The 26,739-nt window shown below is 35.8% G+C and overlaps 3 protein-coding genes across 3 annotated transcripts; 2 read left to right on the top strand and 1 right to left on the bottom strand.

Annotated features, from left to right (window-relative positions):
- The first annotated feature begins 2,838 nt into the window (after positions 1-2,838).
- LOC104725131 (uncharacterized) lies at positions 2,839-8,877 on the top strand. Its single transcript, XM_010443736.3, has 13 exons — positions 2,839-3,176; positions 3,746-3,925; positions 4,014-4,134; positions 4,209-4,251; positions 4,406-4,458; positions 4,554-4,609; positions 4,713-4,865; positions 5,009-5,181; positions 5,295-6,559; positions 6,701-7,612; positions 7,695-8,097; positions 8,386-8,448; positions 8,580-8,877. Exons 1-13 carry the CDS (start codon positions 3,118-3,120, stop codon positions 8,633-8,635), a joined length of 3,537 nt encoding a protein of 1,178 aa, XP_010442038.2. The 5' UTR covers positions 2,839-3,117; the 3' UTR covers positions 8,636-8,877.
- A 522-nt stretch (positions 8,878-9,399) lies between these two features.
- LOC104725132 (glycerophosphodiester phosphodiesterase GDPD3-like) lies at positions 9,400-11,309 on the top strand. The gene is made up of 6 exons (XM_010443738.3): positions 9,400-9,751; positions 9,981-10,040; positions 10,125-10,403; positions 10,488-10,583; positions 10,661-10,857; positions 10,960-11,309. The coding sequence occupies exons 1-6, from the start codon at positions 9,512-9,514 to the stop codon at positions 11,189-11,191; spliced, it is 1,104 nt and encodes a 367-aa protein (XP_010442040.2). The 5' UTR covers positions 9,400-9,511; the 3' UTR covers positions 11,192-11,309.
- A 182-nt stretch (positions 11,310-11,491) lies between these two features.
- LOC104725134 (defensin-like protein 222) lies at positions 11,492-12,028 on the bottom strand. Its single transcript, XM_010443739.2, has 2 exons — positions 11,904-12,028; positions 11,492-11,803 (listed from the first exon to the last, which is right to left on the bottom strand). The coding sequence occupies exons 1-2, from the start codon at positions 11,950-11,952 to the stop codon at positions 11,550-11,552; spliced, it is 303 nt and encodes a 100-aa protein (XP_010442041.1). The 5' UTR covers positions 11,953-12,028; the 3' UTR covers positions 11,492-11,549.
- Between the last annotated feature and the right edge of the window lie 14,711 nt (positions 12,029-26,739).

Consider the following 26,739-nt stretch of genomic DNA (forward strand, 5'->3'; position numbering starts at 1 on the left):
TCCTCGTTGCGCACAAAGACCATCACCCCCAGTGGTGTGAGGCCACTCGACTCCAGACTCGTCTCAGTATGGCTCTGATACCACTTGTAACACCCTGAATGCCACCTCTGAGGGGGCCCCATGTCCACTCTCAGTCCATGGGCCCACCTTCCTTAATGGGCATCACGTCCTCTCACTAGGCCCATAACCTCATCCATATCCGACAGTCGGTTTCCTATGTCCGGGAGGCTTTAAAGACTTGTTACCGTCCTTACAAATCACCACACGATCTTTTCTTGTGTTTTGTACTTGATAGACAGGTTTTCACCCAGGGTATAAATCCCCTATGCAGTTGTAATACAAAGGGTTATCAATCCAAATGGTTTTGTATTGCTAGCAGGAAGGATATGATCAGAACAATGCAAGTCAAGCCAAGCAATTAGGGTTTTGGTTTTAACGATTCCTAAAATAAACAAAGTAAAAGAATATAAACAAGTAAACCACACGACCTAAGCACTTGATGCAAGCAATCGAGTGTAGGATCGAGTGGGGTGATCGAGTATGCAAGTGAGATATGAAAAGCTCGAGGTATTACTCGATGCAGGTTATCGTGTACCTGATCGGGTAAGTAGTCGAGTAAGTGAAAGAAATGCAAATAAATAAAATACGAAAGTTCCTCTTACTCTAATCTATTGACCAGAAGATGCTCCTCCTCATCTGTCCCCGTTTCGTTTCTTTATCCCTAACGCCTTCTTCACTTTACTCGCAATTGTATGAAGTCAAAGATCTATGAAGCGTGTTGCCTTGGACATGAGCATCACCGTTGAGCATCGTCAGATCCAGATACATTGATGCCCTTGGAACGACCATTGTTGTCGATCTAGATCTGTAACTGGACAGATTCATCAACAACGAGGCTTTGGAAATTCTTAGATCTGATGGAGGATTGGTGACTGAAGAATTTGTCTTTGCCGTTAGATTTTACCAGAAAAAATGGATCACGAGGACGGAGACTATGGAGATAAAAAATAAAAGAGGCCAAGAACGAAATTGCAAATATACTAATTTTGATATTTCTGTAATATAATTATATAAACAATAATAATTTTAATATTCACAAATGGTATTTTTGGAAAATTTGAACGTGTGTAGTAGCTTTGGAAAAAAAACGTAAGATAGTGCTATATAACTAAGAATATTTCTCAAAAATAACATCGTTGTTTATTTAATTAAAAAATATAACAACTAATTTTACCGTTGAGAGAAATAAGAAGAAGAAAAAAGTGAAGCCATGAATGTTACTATCAAGCCAATGATTGATTACATAGTTGTATAATTTATATGGTGTGTCGTGTAATGAACACTAGTTGAAACGATACAAGCTACAACTACGATGTTGTTCGTTTGGTGAACTAGACGCAGATGCAGATTGTTGTTTGTTTAGTGATAATTAAAATAATAATTGGATTAGGTATCTCGATGAGTTTTGAAAACTCATCCAAAAAACAATAAATTTCTGAATGAGTTTTTTTGGAAAGTTTGGATGAGGTAAACTCATCCAAAATTGGTGAAATAAAAAATACCCCTATTTTAATTAAATAATTACAAAGTATTTTTTCTCAATTCTAATATCAACAAAACCCTAAAATCTCAATTCTTCATCCATCCACCCGCTCATTACCGCAAAATTACGTTCTCCCGCCAAAACCACAAAAACTAGGTTTTCCAATTAAAACCGCAAAAACTAGGTTTCCCAACAAAAACACAAAAACTTGATTTCTCGCCAAAACCGCAAAATTACATTTTCCCGCCAAAATCGCAAAAATTACGTTTTTCCGCCAAAATCGCAAAAATAACGTTTTCCGTCAAAACTGCAAAATTACATTTTCCCGTCAAAACCGTAAAATCTCATTTTCCCGCCAAAACTCGTTTTCCCGCTAAAACCGCAAAATTACGTTTTCCCGCCAAAACCGCAAAATTACGTTTTTCCGTCAAAACGCAAAAATTACGTTTTTCCGTCAAAACCAAAATATGGTTTTCCCACCAAAACCGCAAAATCTCATTTTCCCGCCAAAACCGCAAAATTACGTTTTCTCATAAAAACCGCAAATTTACGTTTTTTCGCCAAAACCGCAAAATTACGTTTTCTTGCCAAAATCGAAAAATTACGTTTTCCCGCCAAAATAAAAAAATTACGTTTTTCCGTCAAAACCGCAAAATTAAGGTTTCCCGTCAAAACCGCAAAATCTTTTTTTTCCACCAAAACCGCAAAATTTATTTTCCCGTCAAAACCGCAAAATTTCATTTTCCCGTCAAAACCACAAAATCTTGTTTTCCCATCAAAACCCCAAAATTACGTTTTTCGCCAAAAAAACGCAACAACGCAAAAATACGTTTTTCCGTCAAAACTGCAAAATCACATTTCCTGCCAAAAACGCAAAATCACAGTTTTCCGCCAAAAACACAAAATTTTGGTTTTCGGCTAAAAATGCAAAATCTCGGTTTTCTGCCAAAAACGAAAAATCTCAATTTTCCGCTAAAAACGTAAAATCTCTGTTTTCCGTCAAGACAAGAGAACTTTATTTTTAAATATTTATTTAAATTTAATATGAAAATAAGTTAAAAACATGAATACATTATAACCACTAGATCTTCAACATAAAATAAAGGGATTTTTGGTCATTTTACATATATTGTATTCAGATACACATAAATCAAATTACAAAAACAAATATAATTTTATTCAGATACAATTTCTGAACGCATAAACCAATAACGCAAACGAACATCATTTAGATGTTCAGATATTGCGTCTCGATACTGCGTCTTGATATTGTATCTAGATATTGCATCTAATGCAGCAAAGGAAGAGCCTACTACTCAGTCACACACGGTCTCATAAGTGATCGATCACATAAATTCCCGATTTTGCCCTCAAATGTTTCAGAATTTTACCTTTTCGTACCCACACTTCCTCGGAAAATTCGCTCTCACTCTTCCAGCTGGAATCCAAAGCACAGACAATGGAGACAAAAGCTTCTCTCTCTTTCTCTCTCATTTCTGCAATTTAATGTCTCTTTGGATGATTTACTAATCTGAAGAAGCAAAAAAGTTTAAAGATCTTTGGATAATTTAGCGATGAAATCTTCGACGCGGCTTGACTCAGTTGCGTTTCAGCTCACTCCCACCCGAACCCGGTAAATTAATTTCTTTTATTGATCCAAAATGTTAAATCTTTGTGTTAGTTTCGTTGGAAATTGCTGTATGGAAGTCGAAAGATTGCATTTTTTTTTTGGGTTCATTAATAATTTGATAGGATCAAGAGTCGTTAAATTGTTGAACTTTTGTGTGAAATGTCGAAAGATTACATTTTTAAGCTCTTTGATAAAGATCAAAAGTCGTCAAAATGTTGAATTGTGTCTTGGTTTTGTGAATGAGTTGTTGTGTAGAAGTCGAAAGGTTGCATTTTAGTGTTCCTTGATAAGATCAAAACTCGTCAAAGTGTTAAGAACAAGTTTATTAGTTTTGTGAGAAATTGTTATGTGGAAGTCTGAAAGCATTTTTTGGTTTACTTACTAATAAGAAGATCAAAGTCGTGGAATTTTGTAGGTTTGTTACCAAAATTACAACCAGACATTTAGTCTTTTTCTTTGCCTTAATTAGGTTGGTAACAGCTAATGGTAGACTGATTTCTCTCTTTATTTGTGTAAACACTTGTTTTCTTGAGTTTTACATAAGATGAATTGTTATGTTTATTTGGTTTCAGGTGTGACCTGTTGGTAACAGCTAATGGAAAGACTGAGAAAATAGCTACAGGGTTGCTTGATCCTTTCCTTGCTCATTTAAAGACTGCAAAAGATCAATTAGAAAAAGGTGGCTACTCGATTATTCTCAAGCCTGAAGCTAGTGCCAATGCAGCTTGGTTTACTAAAGGAACAATTGAAAGGTCTCTTTCATATAAATTAGTGGTCTTTCTTTGTGTTGAGATTGGACACTTTGTGATGAGAATGTTTTTATCTTCTGTTCTTGTTTAGGTTTGTTCGATTTGTGAGCACTCCGGAAGTCATTGAACGTGTTTACACTTTAGAAACTGAGATCATACAGATCAAGGAAGCTATTAAAATTCAGAACAACTGTGATACGGCACTGACTGTTGTAAGTATACTGTGGTTTTTGAATACTTTGTTTGGTGTATTCTTAGAAGTGTTTAATTAATTTTGTTTGAACAGGTGGGAGGTAATCAGAGAGGAAAAAAGGCAGATAGCATGGAAGGTATGCTATAGCAATTAATATTTGTAATTTATGACTCTCTATGCTAATCTTTGGATTTAAGCATGTTACACTATCTCAACTCATAAAATGGAAAAATGTATGCCCCTTGGCTCTTGATCTTTCAGTTTCATAAATATTAGATAATGTGAATCAGGTAGCAGGCCTTTGCTACAGCTCAACGAGGAGAAAGCTATTGTCCTTTACGAGGTTAATATACGTGAAATGGTTTCTATAAGGGTTTTCTTCTCATCTTTCTCTTTTTGGAACAAACAACTTATGTCATCTTCTTTCATATATAATAGCCTGATTCACATCCAAAGCAAGCAAATCGGTCTACTGCATCAGATGAAAACTCTAGGTATACTGTATACACCCCTTTGCATGAGAGATACTTGTTTTCATTGTGGTTAAGAAAGAGAGTAGTTACTTATTTTATTGTTAATATGTCGAATTGTTATCAGAGCTCAAGTTCTGAAAGTTCTGGAGACGCGGAAGATAATGTTGCAGAAAGAACAAGGAATGGCCTTTGCACGTGCTGTGGCAGCTGGTTTTGAGGCTGATGATATGATCCCGCTAATATCTTTCGCCAAAACTTATGGAGCCACTCGTTTGATGTGAGTAGATTATAATTTAACACCAATTTCAACCATTGTTTTGCAACCAACAATCTCATATAGTCATATCCATTAAAGTGTTCAAGTTTAAAAGAATATTTTCATAGACTTAGTTCCCATTTATGACTTCAACAATGTTACAGGGATGCATGTTTGAAATTCATGGACTTGTGGAAGAAAAAGCATGAAACTGGCCAGTGGGTTGAAATAGAAGCAACAGAAGTAATAGCAACACAGCCAAACATCTCTGCAATGAACGACTCAGGGATTATATTCGCAAATGGTGCTAATATGCCTGGGACACCTGAAAATAGCGGTAAGATGATCCTTTATGAGTCATAGTAGCTGAGAGTTGAATATCTTTTCTTGCATTATTTGGCATTGCTTTCGCACAATTGATCTATATTTCAAGATACTTCTTGTATCCAGATGCAAAGTCTCCTACAGATAATAAACCAAATGGAAATCATGAATATGTGCAAGGGCAGCACCCACAGCCGATGTATGCACACTGGCCAGTTCACTCGCCACCAGGTACCTTTCCTGTATTTCAAGGATATACGATGCAGGGCATGCCGTATTACCCGAGCTATCCAGGAACTAGTCCATATCCATCTCCCTATCCGTCTACCGATGATTCTAGACGTAGTTCTGGCCAAAGAAAGGCCCGGAAACATCATTCATCTTGTAGCGAGGACTCCGATTCAGAGGATGACGAAAGAGAAAAAGGAAAATCAGGTCGAAGAAGGAAATCGGGGAAGGTGGTGATTCGGAATATAAATTATATTAATTCAAAGAAACAAGATCATTCAGGAACAGAATCTGATGCTGATGACAATCATGAAGAAGTGGCAAAAGGAGAATGTTACAGTGGTAAAGAGAGAGCAACAGAAGGAACAGAGGCTGACACTGGGGATTGGCAGGTCTTTCAGACTTATTTATTGCAAGATGCCGATAGAGATGAACGTACCAGTGACCATATGATGGAAAAGGAGATTGGGGGGAAGAAGAGGCAAGGTACTGGGAAGTATGATCCTTTGGCATATGATGAACGTGAATCAGGAACGTATCAAGAAAGAGATTCATCTGACATTAGGAATGGTAGTGTGACTCGTAGAATCAGGGGATCTAGTGACTCCTTTATGGTACACCAGAGAGAAAATGGTTTTGAGAATTCTTCTGATCCTCTCAACTTGAATGGATTTGATAATCCAGGGAATGGTCTGGATAAGAGATCATCATTTATCATGGATGATGACTCTGATATTGTTGCTCGGGGATCTGCAGCGCTAGATGAAGCTGGAAGACATAAGAGAAATGCTATAGACATCGGATCAGAGATCTCCCCGTGCCACCAAACTGATGGAAATGAAAGAAAGCAGGTCAATTATGAGCCTCATGATCTGAGCCTGATACCAGAACGGGAAACAGAGAAGTTATCAGCTGGGTATGATCCTGCACTAGAGTTTGGATTCAAAACTTTGAAGAAGAATAACGAGGCAGCTGGAGGTGCTAAGAAGTCTGTGAAGGATCCAAAATCAAGACTTTCTAAAGATGCTGCAGATAAGAGGAAGGCTTCAGGGCCAATACGGAAAGGACGACCCACAAAGATGAGCCCTTTAGATGAAGCAAGAGCACGTGCTGACAAGCTTAGAAGTTTCAAAGCTGACCTCCAGAAAATGAAAAAGGAGAAGGTATAATCTCTGCTTAACCAATTTGATGATATAACTTCTTTTTTAACTAAGCATCTAGGTAGCACAATCTCAAAGGATATAAACCAACTTGTAACTGAAACTTTATATCATACCGCTAATTTCCATCCCTTCTTGTTTTAGGAAGAGGAAGAGAGGAAGCGCATTGAAGCTCTGAAAATAGAAAGGCAAAAGCGGATTGCTTCTAAAAGCAACTCAACAGTAAGTCAGTCAAAGTTGCCTGCACAACAAACAAGAAAACCAATGCTAAACAAGTTTTCTCCCGGCGCTCCTAGAGCCTCTAAGTTTAGTGACTGTGAACCAGGTTCATTATCACCTCTTCAACGTCTTCCCAGAAGAACTGCTTCATTAGGGTCAGATGACTCTCTGAAATTCCCCAAGAATAGTAAACAAACTTCCGTCAGTAAGTCAACAGGAAATATGCTAATAAGGTCGATATCACAGTTACCTCCATCTAAAAGAGAAATCTTAGCAACAGGAAATAGGCTGACCAGGTCGATTTCACCATTACCTCTGTCTAAGAGAGAAACCAGAGTGAGTCTTGATAGTCAGAATAAGTCGGTTTCAAGGACAAGACGGTTATCAGAACCCAAAATTGGTAATAATAGTTTACCAAGTGCTTCAATGAGGCCACGACGCACGGTAGCATCAAAAAAAGTATCTGATGCCCCTGAGATAAAGAAACTATCTGCCATTGTTAACTATGATATAGCAAAAATTGCATCCCTTCCAGAACTGAAGATTAAACCAGCCAAAGGTCCTACTAATGTTCTGGTGAAAGGACTCGAGAAAATTAAATCTTCAGCTTCTAATATCGACCAAAATGGTAACAAGAACAAACCCTTGAGCCGTAATGATGTTGATGAAACTCCAGAGATTGAGAAGACAGTGGTGATGGTGTTGCCAAGTTCAGCTCGAAGTATAAGTACAGATCAGGTGAAATACGAGAAGTCTTCTGAAAACTCTATCATCCGTGAAGGAATTGATAAGGATGCCATTGAAACAATGCAGGAGAGTGGCAATGATCTAGTCTTAGTAAGCACTCTTATTCTAGCCGGATCAGTTTTATTTTTCTGTTTAAATGGTTTTAATGACTGGAATGATTATTTGCTCTCAGGTTAGATTGGAGACTCTGAGTGACTTAGTAACAGAAACACCAAAGTTTCTGACAAGTCAAAGTATTATTGCGAAACCATATGAAGCTCCGCATGCTCGGGTTTCTTCGTTAGAAAATCCATGTACAGTGTACTCAGACTGTTCCCAAGCACCTCCTCCAAGCTTATATTCAAATGAGTCAGAGCAAGAAACTGTCAAAGTCCTTGTACCAGAGAAGAAGAAAAGTGAGGCCTCAGAGAAATTTCAAACGAAGGAGTCAGCGTCAAAAGGGCTCTTAAAACTGTTAAAATTTGGAAAAAAGAGTCAGTCTTCGTCTACAAGTGAACACCAAACCGACTCTAATAATGCTGTCAATAGCAACGAGGATTATGTACCAGCTGTAACCGGTGCCACGACAAGTGAAGGTAATTTCTTACACCCTATTAGCTTATTCAGTAATTGCTCCTAAAGAAAAAATCTCTTTGGTTTGCTTTCTTGTATATTTACAAATTTTTGCACTGTAGTAGTAGTTGCTCTAGGTTAAACGTACACTGATCTGTAGGAGCAAGTACCTTCTGGTTCTGTTCTATTAGTGTTGCATTTTATGGTGTGGTAGAGAATATGATAATCATGACGTTTGTACCTTAACTAGAACGTGGTATAAAGGCTGTTTATATAACTCAGAGGGTTAATTTTCTGATTTTGATATCTAGCTTTTACACTGAAGAATCTAATATCTCAAGATGAAACACCTACAGCAGCAGCTTCACAGAAATGTACGTAAACAACCATTTGGATCCTATACTTTGATGATATTCAAAGTGAGGTCTCTCGTTATAAATCTGCTCTGAGTCTAACGAAATATTTCCCACTTTTGTTCATTCTTCTTCTGTGTTATTTTTCGTAGCTTCTCGCCATTTTTCATTGCTGTCTCCTTTCAAGAACAAGAAGGTGGTATCTTGAGGACAAGAAAATCAGAGATCCTCTCCATTATACATGCAATCTTGTAGTGCACGACTTGAGTATTTATGATGTATCCAATATTCGGAGCCTCTTCTGCAACAATGTCGGAGGAACATAACGACCATTGATGCAAACATTTGGTTCCAAATGCAATGAAATGTGTGTTTGTTTTAGCATTTTTTCCTTTTCCACCATGATGGATGTAATTGACATATAGTAAAATATTAAGGTTATGAAAAAAATCCGTATAACACCACTATTAAATTTTAAATATACAAAAAAAAAAAGAGAAAAAAAGAAGAAGAATATCTCTAACCTCCAAAGAGCAATCATATTATTATTGTAAGTTCTCTTAAAAAAGTTAAAAATATTTCGATGAAAAAAAATCCATATAACACAACTATTGACTTTTAAATAGACCAAAAAAAAGGGGGAAAAAAAGAAGAGAAGAAGAATCTCGTACCTCCAAAGAGCATTCGAATTATTATTGTAAGTTCTCTAAAAAGATTAAAAATATTTAATTACTGCAAGTATTATTTTAAGAGCAATCAAATTATTGGATAAATTAGTGTTAATAAAAAAAAGTGTTAAATCTGAAAATTTATCCTTAATAAATCTAAAAAGAAAAAGAAGAAGAATTTCCTTAAAATTAACTCTGAAAATCCCAAATAGAGTTATTTTTATTCAAGTGTATCAATCTGTCTAGTTGTCTAAATTAAACCCACTCCATCTCTCTTATAAAAAAAAAAAAAAAAAAAAACAGAATCATCCAGAAACAGACACCAAAAGAGGAAGATATCCAATAAATCAAAGAACATAAAAATTCAACAAGAAAAGTAATTTTCAAGGGAAAAAAAAAGGTTAAAGATTGTGGGAATGAAGTATTCCATTCGATATCTAGAGGCTATGGCATTGTCTAAAGGTGTTGTTGAAGATGATGATAAGAAACAAGAGGCATTTGTTTTCCCTAAATTTGTTTTGATGGGTCACAGAGGATTTGGGATGAACATGCTTCAATCTCCTGACGAGAAGATGAAATTTATCAAAGAGAATTCTCTTCTTTCTTTTAACGTTGCTGCAGATTTCCCTATTGACTTCATTGAATTTGATGTCCAGGTTTGTCCTTTTACCCGTAGAATCTGATCATATTTTGTTTCTATCGGAAAAGAACACGTGGTGGCAAAACTGTCACGACACAGAGCATATGTTTTTTTTAGCGTGTGACCTAAACAAAGGTAGTGTCATATACTGTCTACAAATAGGGTGATTTTTTTTCAATGTAAATGCAAATTTATGATTTTCAACATGCATGGCACCCTAAATAAAGAATGTAACTATTTTGTAGGTAACAAGAGATGGATGTCCTGTAATTTTCCATGATATCTTCATGTTCACGCAAGAACAGGTTATGATTTATTAAATTTCGTCCACAATATTATTGCTGATTAATAAGTCTAAGTTTTCATAACCACACAAAATGTCGTTTTAGGGAGTGATTACTGGGAATAGAGTAACGGCAATGGCTTTAGACGAATTTCTCTCGTATGGACCACAAAAAGATGGTACAAATGTGAAGCCTATGTTCAGGCAGACAAAAAATGGTAGAATTTTCGAATGGAGAGTCGAAAAGGATGATACTTTGTGTACCCTTGAAGCTGCATTTTTAAAAGTTAATCAGTCAGTAGGATTCAATATTGAGCTCAAATTGGATGATAATACAGTGTATGGACAAGAAGAGTTACGTCTAACTCTTGACAACATCTTGAAGGTAAAAGACATATTCACATATATATATATATATATATATCTGTTCTTTGTGGTGATCAACGATCTCAATCTTTTAAATGAACAGGTTCTAAATGACCATGCGAAGAACCGACCCATTATCTTCTCGAGCTTTCATCCTGATGCGGCTCGACTCATTAGGAATTTGCAGAGGAATTATCCAGTAAAATTGCTACTTTGGTTCCCATTGCCAGTTCTAACGAAGTTTGTGTACTTAGAAATGTCTATTTATGATCTTAGGTATTCTTCTTAACAAATGGTGGATGTGAAATCTATAAGGACGTGAGAAGAAACTCATTAGACGAGGCCATCAAGCTTTGCAAAGACAGCGGTTTGCAAGGGATTGTGTCTGAGGTTAAGCCCATATTAAGAACTCCAAACGCAATCACAAGAGTCAGAGATTCAAGACTTTCTCTTCTATCTTATGGCCAGCTCAAGTAAAATCCTCTCATGAGTTTCATATCGTTATGTTATCCTTTCTCGCCCGCCTCCTCTATTTTTTTTTTCCTTTGAAACAACCGACCTTTTATTATTTTCAGCAATGTTGTTGAGGTGATTTACTTGCAATATCTTATGGGCGTGGAGGGTGTCATTGTTGATATGGTTAAGGACATCTCTGAAGCCATCGCCAATATTATAGTTAGGAATAAGGAAGATTGTGAAGACGATGATAGACAAAAGATGTTTGGAGAGGAGAAGAAAAAGCTAAAAATTTCTAAGGATGAAATCAATTTCTTAACTAAGTTTGTTCCAAAACTGCTTCAACAATAAAAATTGATTACTTACTTTAGGCTGTTACGATATGGTGCATAATTATTTGTATATATTACTAATCGACTGGACATGATAATCCAGTCTACCGAATTTGTGAGAAAGGAATTGATATGAAGTAGTAATGATTTAACGAAAAAATTGAAACTAGATTTCCATTAACAATTTTTTCTAACTTTGTCAAAATTTCTGTTCATTATATCTATTTATTAATAATTACCACTTTCCCAAAAAAATGATATAACATTTATTTTGGTTGATTAAAATAATATATAGTATAAAATTAATAAGAAGAGATAATTTTGACCAAAAAATTTACTTTTGCTTTATTTTATTGATAAGTATTTGGAAAAAAATCTTACAATCCAACACCAATTTCTTGTCTAGAGCAATGACAAACAAATCTTCGACATTCACCAATAATCCGTTTTCTTCTCAAACAATGATGTGCACATTCTTGACAGAAACCAAGTATGTTTTTAGCAGCCGAAACTCCAAGATGTTCATCTGGTGGAAGTTCATCTATTTTAAAGTTAATTTGAGGGCTTGTTGCTGAATTGAAAGAATGAGAGTTCTCTTCCAAATAAGCTTTTGCCTTGATATCTGGCACACCTATATTATTTACAAAATATATATTATTTTATAAAATTAATATTTCAAAAAAATTAAAAAAAATCTACATAGTATCGTCACTAACAAAGGTTAAACTTACATGATAAAACAAGAAATAGAAGAGTTAAAACACTGACAATTGTCTTCATTCTATTTTAGAGAGTTCAATACTACTTCAATAAAAAAAAAAGTTTGAATTTCTTTTGCCAATAGTTTAAGTTTTCGTTGTGGGTGGTTCTTAGTGGATAATGGTATGTTTATATACAATTTTATTATGTTACAAATGAGTTAATCAACGTTTTTGTCATAAATGAAGGTTAAAACGACTACCCAATTTAAAATGTTAGTTTCATTTAAACTTATTCATACAAGTGATTTATTATAAATATTAATTATCTCCTTATTTATGATAGAAATAACTTATGGCTTACAGTATTGTCTCCATATATAACAGTTGCTTCTTTATCGTCGGCCATTCCACAATCTGGTCGGATGTGTTGAGTCATCGACCTCAACCACACACTCTCGGATGGGTTCATGCATAGCTAGGATTTCGGCATGATTAGATGATGTGGCTGCAATGGTCTATTTCATCGAACGCCATGAACTTGCTGTACCACCATGCGTAAATACGTAGCCGATTTGAGACCTTGCATTATGTGGATCAGATAGATAACCTGCATCAGCAAAACCAACTAAACCTTCTTTGTTATAGTTAGTATAATACAAACCCAAATCTGTCATCCCTTGTAGGTAACGTAATACATGTTTGATACCGTTCCAGTGCCTTTGAGTTGGACAAGAGCTAAATCTAGCTAGGAGTTTCACGGCAAAATATATGTCCGGTCTAGTGTGGCTAGTCAAGAACATTAATGCTCCTATAGCACTGAGGTATGACACTTCCGGACCGAGAACTTCTTCATCGTCCTTCTTTGGACCAAATGGATCTTTATCCAAATCAAGGCTCCTTACAACCATTGGGCTAGTCAATGGGTGAGCTTGGTCCATATTAAACCTCTTGAGTACCTTTTCAGTATATGCCATTTGATGCACAAGGATTCCATTATCTATGTACTCAAGCTGCAATCCCAAACAGAACTTAGTTTTACCTAGGTCTTTCATTTCAAACTCTTTCTTGAGATAATCAACTGTTTGGGCGATTTCCCCTGAGATTCCTAGGATATTCAAATCATCCACATATACTGCTATGATTACAAACCTTTTGTTTGCAAAATTCTTTATAAAAATACATAGACTGATGGGATCATTCTTATAGCCCTCTTTGGCTAGGTACTCACTTAGTCTATTGTACCTCATTCGTCCACTTTGTTTCAGTCCATAAAAAGATTTGTTTAGCCTTATGCAGTATTGTTTTCGAGAACCATTCTTATCTTTGAGCTCAATACCCTCTGGTAATCTCATATAAATTTCATTATCCAGTGGACCATATAAATATGCGGTTACAACATCCATTAACCGCAAATCCAGTTTTTCTCTTATAGCCAGACTTATCAAATATCTAAAAGTCGTTGCATCTATCACAGGGGAGTATGTCTCCTCATAATCTATTCCTGGTATTTCAGAGAATCCTTGTGCTACAAGCCGTGCCTTATATCTCACGATTTCATTATTCTCATTTCTCTTTGTAAGTATAACGACCCGGTTTCAGAATTAAACCGTGAGGCCCAAACCGATCCCATTAGCGAGTCAAGCCCGAACCAAACCCTAATGTCCCCGCGTGTGTATATAAAAAAGGGACAAACTTCGAGACAAGCCTCACAAACCCTTGGCCGTCACGTTCCACGGTCTCGAGTCTCGGGTTTTGTATTGTTTTAGGAACAGCCCTAACTTGACCCTTGTTTGCGAATCCTTGTAGTACCACTAGAGACACCGGAGATTGTCACCGCGCTCAGCCTGTGCCGCCGTGTGAAACGTCTTCACCGGAGAGGTAAGATCCGTGAACCAAACTTGAGAACTATGTTGTGTTTTCATAGATTGTTGGAACCAATCTAAACACAAAGCTTGAACCACCGCAGATCTGTGTTGCCGAGTCTTCCACTTCGCCGTTCAGTTCGTCAAGTCAAGCCGTCGAGGAAAGTTGCAGAAAGAGGTAACGAGCAAGCTCTTTGTCTCGTGTTGTTGTGTTGCGATGTGTTGTTCGTTCATAGCTAAACTAATACTTAACCAACTAAACCAGAAAGTTATGGAACGTACGTGCATGAGTTGTTGTGGTGTCATGCATGGTTAATTACGTATGTTGTCAATGACGTTCGTTAATTTAATATTGATGAATCGTGTATTGTGGCTGGTTTAGGAATTGGTATTGTGGGAGCATGTGATTTTATGTGGACTAAATTGTGGTGATATAAATTATTAGATCGTTAATTTGATTTAATTATTAAACTACATCTAACTAATTTATTTGTAAAGTACCAGCACAATTAAGTCAGTTTCGGTTATTAGATTAAATCATTGATTAATATTGGAATATAATCATTGATCGGATAATCTGGAATTATTGCAGATTGAGATCGTTGTTGGATTGGATTTCTGTTCTTGCTGGTCTTTACCCGAGAATCAACCCTTTTTATATGCCGATACGTTTAGATAGTTACTTACTTTAAGGTTAAGCCAAGTATACCTATGGATTATATATGAATAATCTTAGTTGATTATTGAGTGTATAATAAAAATATATATAATACATATTTACTAAATAAAAGGTAAGGAAAAAGAATTAGTAATAGGATTTGAAAATTAAAAGAACTAAATATTTTAAACGGATTGTGTGGTGTGTGAGGTGCATGTTTGTGTGATAAAATAAATTATTTGAGAGTGAGGAGAAAATGTGCCAAGAAGCACGGTGAGCCGCAGAGAGTCCTACAAGGAATTCTCCTTGTAGTTGTGTAGGGGGTCTACGGGCACGGAATGCGGGTAGATCAAGATTGGCTGACGAGCCAGCGCGTTGTTGTACGTGGAAGAAGTGCGAGAAGCACGAGGAATCCAGATACGCAAGTGAAAATGTGCGTGGAAGAAGTGCGAGAAGCACGAGGAATCCGAATACGCAAGTGAAAATGTGCAGGAAGAAGTGCAAAAGCATGAGGAATCCGGTAATGCACAACATGCAGGAAGAAGTGCGAAAGCATGAGGAATCAGATGATGCACGGGTTGGCGTGTCTTGACACGTGATATCATGGGACGTACGTAGTTCCATTTGTTTGCTGTGTGCGTATGATTTTGTGTCACAGGATGTAGGACACAGTGATTGCTGCTTGTCTTAGGTTTAAACTTTGTGACGGTCTAAGCATGTTTGTGTATGAAGACTTCGTGAGCCCTAAGGCTTGCCCTCGCTGAGTAATCTTAGATTGCTCACCCCTCTCTTTCTCTTGCAGGTAACTATGAGGAGTAGTTGATAGAGTTGGTGTTGGTGTTAGAAGCTGGAGTTATTCTTTTATCTTTCGTTGTTGGTTTTAACGAACTGGTTGTTAGTTTCAGTTTAACGTTTAATTTGGAAAACGTTTAAGTTAAATTAACAGATTTTCAGTTATTTTCGGTTAAGTATGGTTACTTGAGGTATAAGTTAACCTGTGACATGCCATAGAAATTGGGTGTTACACAAAGACCCATTTATGTCCAACTGGCTTTATATCGAATGGTGTCCTTAAGATTGGACCAAATACATTCCTCTTCTTTAAAGAGTTTAACTCCACGTCAATGGCTTCTTTCCAGTTTAACCAATCTTTACTTTGAGTGCACTCTAATATAGACGTGGGTTCATGATCCTCATTTATTTCAAGTGCTACCTTATAAGCAAATACATCATCGATGTCGACATCTTTTCGGTTCTATTGTATTCCAGACATGATATAATTGATTGAGATCTAATTATTATCAATACCTTCAGGTCCTTGACGTTCAGCGTCCCAAACCTCATTTGGTACCTTAGGATTTGCCGCGGCCATGTCTATAATTTTCTTAACCTCGGTTTGTTTTGCATCTTTCTTAGATTTCTGAGGGTTCTTATCTTTGGAACCTAATGGTCTACCACATTTCAAACGGGCCTTAGACTCTGTAGCAACTTGAATATTGTGTTCTTTGTGAACATCAATACGTACTGGTGCATTACAAGCTGGTACGTACGATTTTGTTAATCTCTTTGGATCAGCAAAGTAATCTGGCAATTGAATAGCTAGCTTTTGCAAATGTATAATCTTTTGGACCTCTGCCTCACATGCTAGAGTCCGAGGATCTTGCCAATTTAAGGACGTTTGATTCCATAATAATTCTTTGACCAGCTTGTTTGTCTCTCCACCAAACATAGGAAATTCGGATTCAGCAAACTGACAATCCGCGTATCTGGCCTTAAATAAATCACCCGTAGTTGGCTCAAGATACTTAATAATGGTGGGAGAATCATATCCAACATATATTCCCATCTTCTTTTGAGGTCCAATCTTAATTCTCTGTGATGGTGCAATCGGTACATAAACGACACACCCGAATGTCTTTAGATGGGATATGTCTGGCTCATGACCCGTTAATAATTGGGATGGTGAATATTTATGCTCACTAGATGGTCTGATGCGTATAAGTTCTGATGCATGCAATACTGCATGTCCCCAAGCCGACACAGGAAGCTTCGGCCTTAGGAGTAATGGTCGAGCAATTAATTGAATACGTTTAATAAAGGATTCAGCTAATCCATTTTGTGTATGTACATGTGCCACGAGATGTTCCACACTTACCCCCATGGACATATAATATTCATTAAACGCTTGGGATGTAAATTCACCAGCATTGTCTAGACGTATAGTCTTAAGTGGAAAATCTCTTTAATTACGTTGACTGGTGATGGCCTTATAATGAGTTTTCCTTGTGCGCATACTACACACGTGAGATTCTTAGGAATAACTCTTCTCTCTTTTAGAGTGTGCCCATTTGAATTTATTATTAGCTTACGCATCATGTTCGAACCCGGATGGCCAAGCCGGTCATGCCATAAAGTGAATTGTTCATTGAACATTTTATTCATTGCCAAATTAGCCTCTATCATATTAATCTTAGCATGGTAAAGACCAGTGGCTAATGCGGGTATAGTCTCTAGGACCTTCTTATGGACTTGGGTGATTTCAGTAATATATAGGAACTCTTGGTTTCCTTCACCCTTAGTTTCAACATGTAGACCAGTCAAATGAATGTCTTTAAAACTCAATAAGCTTCTCTTTGAGCTGGGTGAATATAAGGCATCACTTAGTTCAAGATGTGTGCCATTTGGTATTAAAATATGTGTCTGGCCGTAGCCTTCAATTAAACTTGCTATATCCGCTATTGTGCTAATATTGGCATTTTTCAAAATGAGATTATGCAAAATATCTCTTATGTTTCAAAATTGTGTGCCTTGATCCACTATCCACCACAATTATATTCTTGTCCTCAGCCATTTCTCAGATGGACAAGAATTTTATGTTTTAAACATAAACAAATAATTTTATATTGAAGGAAATAAAATAATTGAATTTAAACCAAAATAATAATTCAATAAAATTCAAAGTCATAAAACATAGATAATTAAAATAAATCAATACAACCAATGTAAAATTTAATTATCCTCTTTTAGGCAATCAGAAGTTTCATAATCCAATTGGTCATCATTCTCATGGTCGAAATCTCCCTCACCATCAAGATGAACCAAGTTAGCTTCTGGATTCTTTTTCAAACTCTCTTGATAGAGATCAATAAGATGCTTAGATGTTCTGCATGTCTTAGCCCAATGATTTGCCATACCACATCGGTGACAAACCGATTTAGTCTTATGTTGCGGTTTGAAAATTCCGCGGCCTCTACCACGATCACGACCGAAGTCAGATCGGTTCCCATGGCCATAACCTTCATACTGGTTTCCTTGGTACTGACCACGACCACCATGTCCTCTACCACGGCCACGGCCGTGATACTTATCTCTATGGACGTAGTTGGTCTCTTTAATTTCCTTGGGCTTTTTAGGCTCTTTCTTAGTAATATCAACCTTGTGAGCCTCTGGTAAGAAGGTATATCCAGGAGGCCTCACAGCACTGTTCATAAACAATAGCTCATTGTTTTGCTAAACAAGTAGCGAACAAGAAATGAGGCTTGCATATGTCTTAAAACCCTTTTCACGATACTGTTGCTGAAGCAGTATGTTATTAGTGTGAAAGGTTGAGAATGTCTTTTCTAGCAAGTCCTCCTCAGTAACCTTCTTACCACATAACTTCAAAATCGAGACTATCTTAAATAGCTCTGAATTATACTCATCCATGGATTTAAAATCCTGGATCCTTAGGTTTTTTCAATCAAATTGAGCCTTTGGTAGGAACTCTGTCCAAAGGTCAAGAGGATCTACAATGGAAAGGTACTGGTTCAAGATGATGGCGTATATGTAATATTGTCTTATATTTACTCTTTTCAATGCAATCATTCTCATCCTCAATGCATTCACATAGGTCTTTTGATTTCAGGTTGATCTTAGTGTCCAATGCCTATTGTAAGTAATTGTCTCCAGAGACATTAAGGGCAGCATATTGGAGATTGTTTAGCTTTGCCATCTACACAATACAAGACATGCATTTGATCATTAGCATGCGGTATTTGAGACCGAACCATGCATTTATTTTAGTCTTAGGCCATGCGGTATTTGAGACCGAACCATGCCATCAATTTAAATTTTAGGTCATGCGGTATTAGAGACCGAAACATGCCTTGCCTTTATTCTTAATTTCGTAGCTTTAACATGTATGAAAATAATCCTAGACAAATTCTAGTATGGACAGGAAATATGCACATAATTTCAGGTTTTAGCAATTTTCCCTTTTCTTAGATAAAATTTCTTTTTTCTTAAAATTTCCTTTTTCTTAAAAAAGGATAATGACAAAATTTTAGGAAAATATTCTCTAGGCTTTTAGGATAATATCCAGAATTAATTTGGGAGTTCTCCTAATTTTGTTTTGATATTTCATGCAAAACATAAGACAATTCCGATTTTAAGATCTTAGATTTTAGGGTTTTGATTTTAGACAAACAATCAAAAACAATCGGATTTACAACTTAGAATAAACATCTTAATATTTCCTCTATTCGATTTTAGGATTTAAGATCTAAGGTTTTCATGCAACAAGCAAACAGACAATAACAACCAGATTTTAATCATATCATGATCAGTTCAATTGCAATCAATCTAAGCAATATTAAACCTCAAGCAACCGAATTTTAAAGTTTTAGGATTTTAGGGTTTTAGGATTTCAAAGCTTAGGGTTTTTGTTTGTTGATTGTCTACTTGTAGATTTAGGGTTCTTATAGGATTTAAGTCCAGATTTGATACATGTGTTCTTATGGGTTCGAATTTGTTTACCTTCCACCGTTTGGAGGTTGACTGGAATTGATCCGGGAGCTAAAGACCTCGGATTTAACTTTGAACTTGATCACGAACTAGCGACGAACCTCGAACTGGTCACAAACAAGCAACAATCACGAACAGTCCACGAACTTCTCCTCCGTTTTTGATCTTGAGCGTACAAGAGATTTGAGGCGGCGACTTTAGGGTTTTAGGAATTTTCTCAGTTGGAGTTTAGAACAAGTCGTGCTGATAACGTGTTATGAAAGTTAGAAAAATCGAAGGAGGTTTCTCTCTTATCTTATTATTGAATCAATCGAATGTTACACATATATAGGGCACAGACAACCCCTTAGTACACAACCGACTTAGAATAGGAAATGGGTAAAAGGCCTTCGGCCATGGGCCTTACACAATAGGACATGTAACGGGCCGGTTATGGAAGTCCACTAAATGTTTTACAACAGTAGTGTTTTGAAAGTTAGCCATTAACAAGATTTTGACATGTGTAAAAGTTAATATTTAATAGGAGAGATTTGAATTTTCAACAAAATACAAAATATTTATATTATTAATGTAAAAAGATAATTATCAAAAAATTACAAAATTACGAAAAAGTTGTTTTTAAAACAACTATAAGAAGATTATATATATATATATATATATATATATATACTAGATAAGGACCCGCCCGATGTGCGGGTTTAAAGTTTTGTAAATAAAATTAAATTTAATAAAATATATTAAAATTTATTGTACATTATTTATAAATTTGTTTTTGCTATAATACACTGATTTATACCCATATACAAATCTTTTATGTATGTTACCATTAAAAGTGTATTTTTTATGCCTAGAGATACTGTATGTTACAAATATATTATTTACCACCACCTAGAAAATGTCGTTATAAACAAATTAAGTCAACTATTATATGTCTCTTTACATTCACTTTTGCATAGTTTCTTTGATCATTAAAATTGTTGGCTCAAAACATATTTTTAATAAAAAATAATTTATATCACAATACACTTATTGGAGAACCTTGGTTCTGCCCTCCTCTTTTATGAAGAGAACTTTGCGTCCAACCTCATTCACCATGGAAAGACCCTCCGCTCCGCCTTCCTTCCTTGGGGACATAACCTTGCGTCCAACCTCTCCTACCTTCCTCCCTTAGGGAGATAACTTTGCGCCCAACCTCCTCCACCATAGAGAGAACCTCGGCTCTGCCCACATCCTGTGTGGAGAGAACATGTTCACCTCTTTTAGTTATCTCAAATTGGTTTGCTCCAACAACCAATGAAACTAAAGACTCTTTTCCAACGTCACAAAATCTTATGATAGTAACTAAGGTTAAATTTCTCAATGTATTCATGGAAGTTTCTTTGACATACCATGATGTAGCCTCTGTCTCCAAGCTCCCATGGATTTATCAACAACGATTTATGTTTTTCCAATCTGTCTATGTTTGTGGTAGGCTTGTGTTTGATTAGCCTATTTTATCCAACCATTAGGTTGATGATCATCTCCTTTTATCTCATTTTGAGATTGAATGAATTGTAACAATTATGTTTGCACAAAAAAAAAAGGTCTATGACCAACCAATTAAGGTTGAGAAATTAGAAGAAAATTAATTTGACATAATTAATGAAATAATAGAAAATTATAAGCATAGTAATATATGAATCTCAAATAATTCAAAGATGAAAATATAAATTAACTAAAACAATCTAAAACTACTAGGATAAATTTTAAAATACAGTATTAGAAAAAGAAGATGCATATATTAATTTTCCTTTTTTTTGGGTCAACATATTACTCTTACATATTCCAAACTGAAAAGGTAGAAAGTATGAGTATATTTTTGTTTAAAAAATAAGGAAAATAATGTCTTCCCATTAAAAAAGTTTGACTAATAGAACAAAGTTGAAAACAATATTTTTGAATAAATTATTTTGTTAGATTAATAATATGAGACAATCTATATTTATATTGAAGTGAGTATTTACATTTTTTAGAATTAATAATTTTCTGTATATTTTCCTTAATCCCTTTTCTATTTTATGAGAAAATTTATTCCAATGAGCTCATTGTTTTTTTTTAAAATAGCTTGTTTCCCACTCTTTTGTAAGACGTACTATCGTTCGATGATAAGAACGCTTTCTGTTTAGTTGATCTAGTGTTACATAATCTCTGTTGTTATCTTGCATATGTGTATTCATTTTTTTTTTCTGCTACATGTCCTACAAATTAATATAAATAATAATAACAACATGAGAAATTTGTTAATCCCAAAAACCTTAGTTATTATGTATAAAAAACTTTGTTAACATTTCAAAGTCAAAGAGTGCATCGTATGCATTATGAAATTGAGTAAGGAAACAAAATTCAAAGAAACGACGACAAAAACACGTGATAATATCTAGAAATCTTTTTTATATAGTTGTTTAGATTAGACAACAAACAAATTGCCTCCGAGACTTGTTCAAGAACAATGATGTGTCAAACAAAAGGTTAATAAAAAACAAAGAAATTTTTTTTACCAAGAAAAACAAAGCTAGTCAAAATTATTTTGTTTGGTGAAAAATATGTCATCATCTATTTGCTTATATAGAGGAGTGTATTTACAATTCTTTTCTTTTGGGATTAACAAAGTTTTTTTAATATAATAAGATTATAATTATCTTATGCATCGTTTTACCAAACTTGAAAACTGTGATTTCTGATCGTGAAAATTGACACGTGCACGATCTGATGAGTTACTAACTTTGATATGTGATTTCTGATCGTTAAAATTGACACGTGTTAGGATCTGATGAGTTACTAATTTGGATATATAATCATTAAAACTGACACTTGTCACGATCTAGTGAGTTACTAAGTTTAAGAACCAAGCTTTATATATAGGATATATATATGTTTCATAAAATTTGATATTATAACATTATTTACTTATTTTTAATTTTAAGTTATTAATTCTACAAAAATAATAAAAAAGAGATTACGGAAAATATTGAGTTAACTATTAATTCTAAATTTTGGAAATACTTAAAAATTCTCTCTTCTTTTTCTAATATTGTATTTTAAAATTTATTATAGTATTTAAAAAAAATATTTTATTTATATTTTCATCTTTGAATTACTTGGAATTCATATATTACCGTTGAAACAACCCGACCCATTTTTTTAATAATAATAATAATAATATATAATTAAGCATCTCATAGTATTTAATTAATCCAACCAAACCACAATATCTCATTAAACCATCAACAACCAATATACATAGCGGAAACATACCAACAATACAGAACAAACATATCATCATTACAATAATATTCCTAACCATTATATCCAACAACCTAACATAACTCTAACCAAGGTTCCAATAACATAACCAACATCACACAAACGAGACCCTAGATCATCCTCCTCCTCATCGCTGTGATTCCACGTCACATACCTGCACACCACAAACAATAATTGAGATGCGTAAGTATTATTACAAATACTTAGTGAGGCAATCCTCCCATCTACTGGGCTATACACACAAGCAACTGAGATTCCAATGTTTAACAAACAACAAACAAACACAACAAACCAGGAAACCACGCAACAACATGGTGTCGACTGACACGAGAGTGGTGTCGATCGACATTGGCTCCAACTTGGTGTCGATTGACACCCACCTGGTATCGATCGACACCGACTCCGTAGACACATTCTGCTCAAAGCCGATCATCAAACCTCCGTTTCTAATCATCTCCAATTCGTTCCAAACTCACCCAAAAGCTTCAGAAATCTATGAGAACCATAACACAACCACCACAAGCAAGAAAAACACCACAAACAACATAGAACAAGCAAAACATAAGAGATCTTAGGCTTAGATTAGCCATGGTCCTGCACTCACCTCTTTTGCAAAAAGTTCTGACCCAACAACGACGAATCCAACATCCTAGAAAGCTTCTCCTTCTTCTCTAGCACCAGATTTCTCCTCCACATGAACAGATCTCCAAAGCAAGCCAAGAATCTCCCCCAAATCTCACCAACCTCACCAACCTTCTCTTTTCTCTCTTTTCCTCTCAAACGGTGACAAAAAACTTATTTCCCAAAACCCTAAGTCGACCTCCTCCTTAAATATGTCGGTTCGGGCTTCAATTGAACCAAACCAACCCAAAATCGACAATTTAAATCAATTTGATTGAACCCAAAAAGCTGGTGTCGATCGACACTCCCCTGGTGTCGATCGACACCCATCCCCAAATCTCAAAATTTTGTTCACGGATGTTACAACCGTGCATATAATTTTCTATTATTTCTAGAGTTATATCAAATTAATGTTCTTCTTCTAATTTCCCAACCTTTATTGGTTGGTCATAGAACCTTTGTTTTAGTGCTTACATAATTATTACCATTCATTCAAATCCCAAAGGGAGATAACGAGCTGAAGCTTATCAACCTAATGGTGGATAAAATAGGTTAATCAAATACAAGCTTATAACAAACATAGACAGATAGATTGAAAATACATAAATGGTTGTTGAAAGATCCATAGGAGCTCGGAGACTATGACACTCTGCTTTGCGGAAAGGTTTAAAAGAATTGATTTGGTCACCTATGTCACCAAAGAGCACTTATCTTTTCAGTCAAGGGTCCTGAGAGAACTTCAGAGTTAAGCGTGCTTGAGTTGGAGTAGTTTCGGATTGGTGACCTTATAGCTAAAAAACGTGAGCATGTTCTCTCCACATAGGAAGAGTGCATAGCCGAAGTTCTCTCTGAAACGACCCGACCCATTTTATTTATTTATATATATCATAATTAAGCATCCTATAATACTTAATTAAACCCATCAAACCACAAACCATCAATAAATCAACAACAACCAATATGCACAGCGGAAACATACCAACAACAGGAACATTCCTAACATGCTACTAAACCAACAACCTAACATGCTACTAAACCAGGTTCCAACATTAATAAACATAACCAAGACCAACAACACATAACCGAGACCCTAGATCATCCTCCTCCTCATCGCCATGATTCCACGATCACACTTTGTCTTTACCTGTACCACAACACATATGAGATGCGTGAGTATTTTATAAACACTCAGTGATGCAATTCTCCCATCTATTGGGCTATACACACAAGCAATTGAGATATCTCTAAAAATCAAACAACAATCAATAACCAAACAACAAACCAGGACAACTGCATCGATCGACACCAACCCATGCATCGACCGACACCAACTATGGTTGCAGTGACAGACTCAAGCTTGCATCGACCGATGCAAGGTTCACCTGGATCAACCGACACAACCACTGCATCGACCGGCGCATGCTCGACATTGCAAGAAATCCCTAATTGCAACGATCAATGCCTCCATATGGCATCAACTGATGCTCCTATGTCAAACCGCGCCGTCCTCGCATTGCATCGACCGACACGCAAAGTGCATCGATCGACGCACATGCCGAGCATCTTCTTTCCTGAAGCTCCTCGTCGGATCTTTGTTCCTAAACCACCATAACATGACCCAAAGCCATAAAGAACCTTCCCAAAGCCTCAAGTGACACATAAACATTTCTAACAAGCCAAGGAATCAACCACATAACACATAAACAAGAAAGATCAGAGAATCTCAAGCTTAGATAATCCATGGTCATGGACTGACCTTTGCCAAGAAGATTCTGACCCTCAAACAAGCAGATCTACACTCCTAGCAAGCTCATACAACGACCCCATCTACAGATCTCCACAGGAACAGCCACAAAACTCACAAAACTCTCCACAACGCTTAAGAACTTCTTTCTCTCTTTCTTTTTCTCCACCAACGGCCAAACTTGGCCAAACCCTCGAGTTCCTGCTTTGATACTCAATTCCAAGGTTTTCCTAACCACAAAACGCAACGTTTAACTTACTCGTTTCTCGACCAAACCGACCTTGCATCGATCGACACAACACTTGCATCGATCAATGCACATCCCAAACCGGAATTCCGGTTCGCGGATGTTACACTCTCTATGGTGGAGGAGTTTTGTCGCAAGGTTATCTCCCTAAAAGAAGAATGTTGAGGAGGTTGGACACATGGTTATCTTTCCAAGGGAGGAAGGCGAAGCCAAGGTTCTCTCCATGGTAGATTAGGTTGGACACAAGGTTCTCTCCACAAGGGGGAAGGAGGGTGGAGCCGAAATTCTCTCCATAGTTGGTTATACACTATTATGATGATACATAATTGATTAGTATACTATATAATATATTTTTAATTGAAATTTTTTTTGACCCAACAATTTTTGTAATTAAAAATACTATGAAAAAGTGAAAATAAAAATATATATAATAGTTGGCTTAATGTGTTCATCTAGATATTTTTTTAGGTGGTGGTAAAGAATATATTTGTAACATACAATATATTTAGGTGTAAAAAATACACTTTTAATGGTAACATATATAAAAAATATGAAAATGGATGTAAAATAGTGTATTAAAGCAAAAAAAGAAAAATAACATAAAACAAATTTTAATATATTTTTATTAAATTTAATTTTATTTACAAAATTTTAAATTCGAACATCGGGCGGGTTCTTATCTAGTTAAATATAATCTAAAAATTTGTTTATATTCTGCATCATTGGAGATGTCTACGTGTTTAGTATTTTACCCCTATACCCCACCATAAAAAGAGTTATATACTAACTAAAAACTGTCACATAATCATTTTTTTCTTATTGAATTCAACCTTACTTGCTACTATTACCCTTTTTCTATGTTAATTTTTATTAATCAGATAAAAATGTCCATAAATAAAAAAAATACAATGCAAGAACTTGACATGGCCTAAGATAGGGTATGTTTGGTTATCTTCAAATTTTTGAATGATGACATGTGGATTAGGTTTGATACATATATTCTACAACCACTGCATATGAGCACCTCTAGCAGCAATCAGTTCCTAATAATAACTAATTGGTGGTCGCATCATCTACAACTCGATTTGAAGCACCAACAACGCAAATAAAAGTGCCACAAACAGCGTAAAAAAGCCTATAAAGACAAGATGAATAGGAGACTGGCGCCGATGTCACACAAACATCACAAGGATATGACGCCACTAAGACACAATGTGGCAGGGAACTTGAGAAAGAAGTCATGGTCACCCATATGATGTTATTTACTTAGTAGCCAAATTTATAATCTATCATATGGAGTCACTAAATAGCACTAAGTGACTGTCAAGAGTAATTTTTTGGGTAATTAAAATAATAGCCACATCTAACGAAAAAAATATAGGTAGTAATTGGTAATCATTTTACAAAGTGGTTTGAAATCTGCGAACAAAAAATAAAAAACTTTGTTAAGGGTGTCGACTGACATTATGACCGATACAATGAGTGGTGTTGCTCGACACCATTCGCGACCAGATGTTTGGTTCAATTTTAGGTCTCTCAATTTGATCGGTTTGGTTTGGGGAACTTAGGGTTCGTATTTAAGGAGGAAGTTCGACGTTTGGGTGGATTTTGAACCTATTTTTGCCTCCAGAGAAAGAACGTTCCCTAAA

Source organism: Camelina sativa, chromosome 11, assembly GCF_030686135.1.
Source record: "Camelina sativa cultivar CO46 ecotype springtype chromosome 11, ASM3068613v1".
Taxonomy (NCBI): domain Eukaryota; kingdom Viridiplantae; phylum Streptophyta; class Magnoliopsida; order Brassicales; family Brassicaceae; genus Camelina; species Camelina sativa.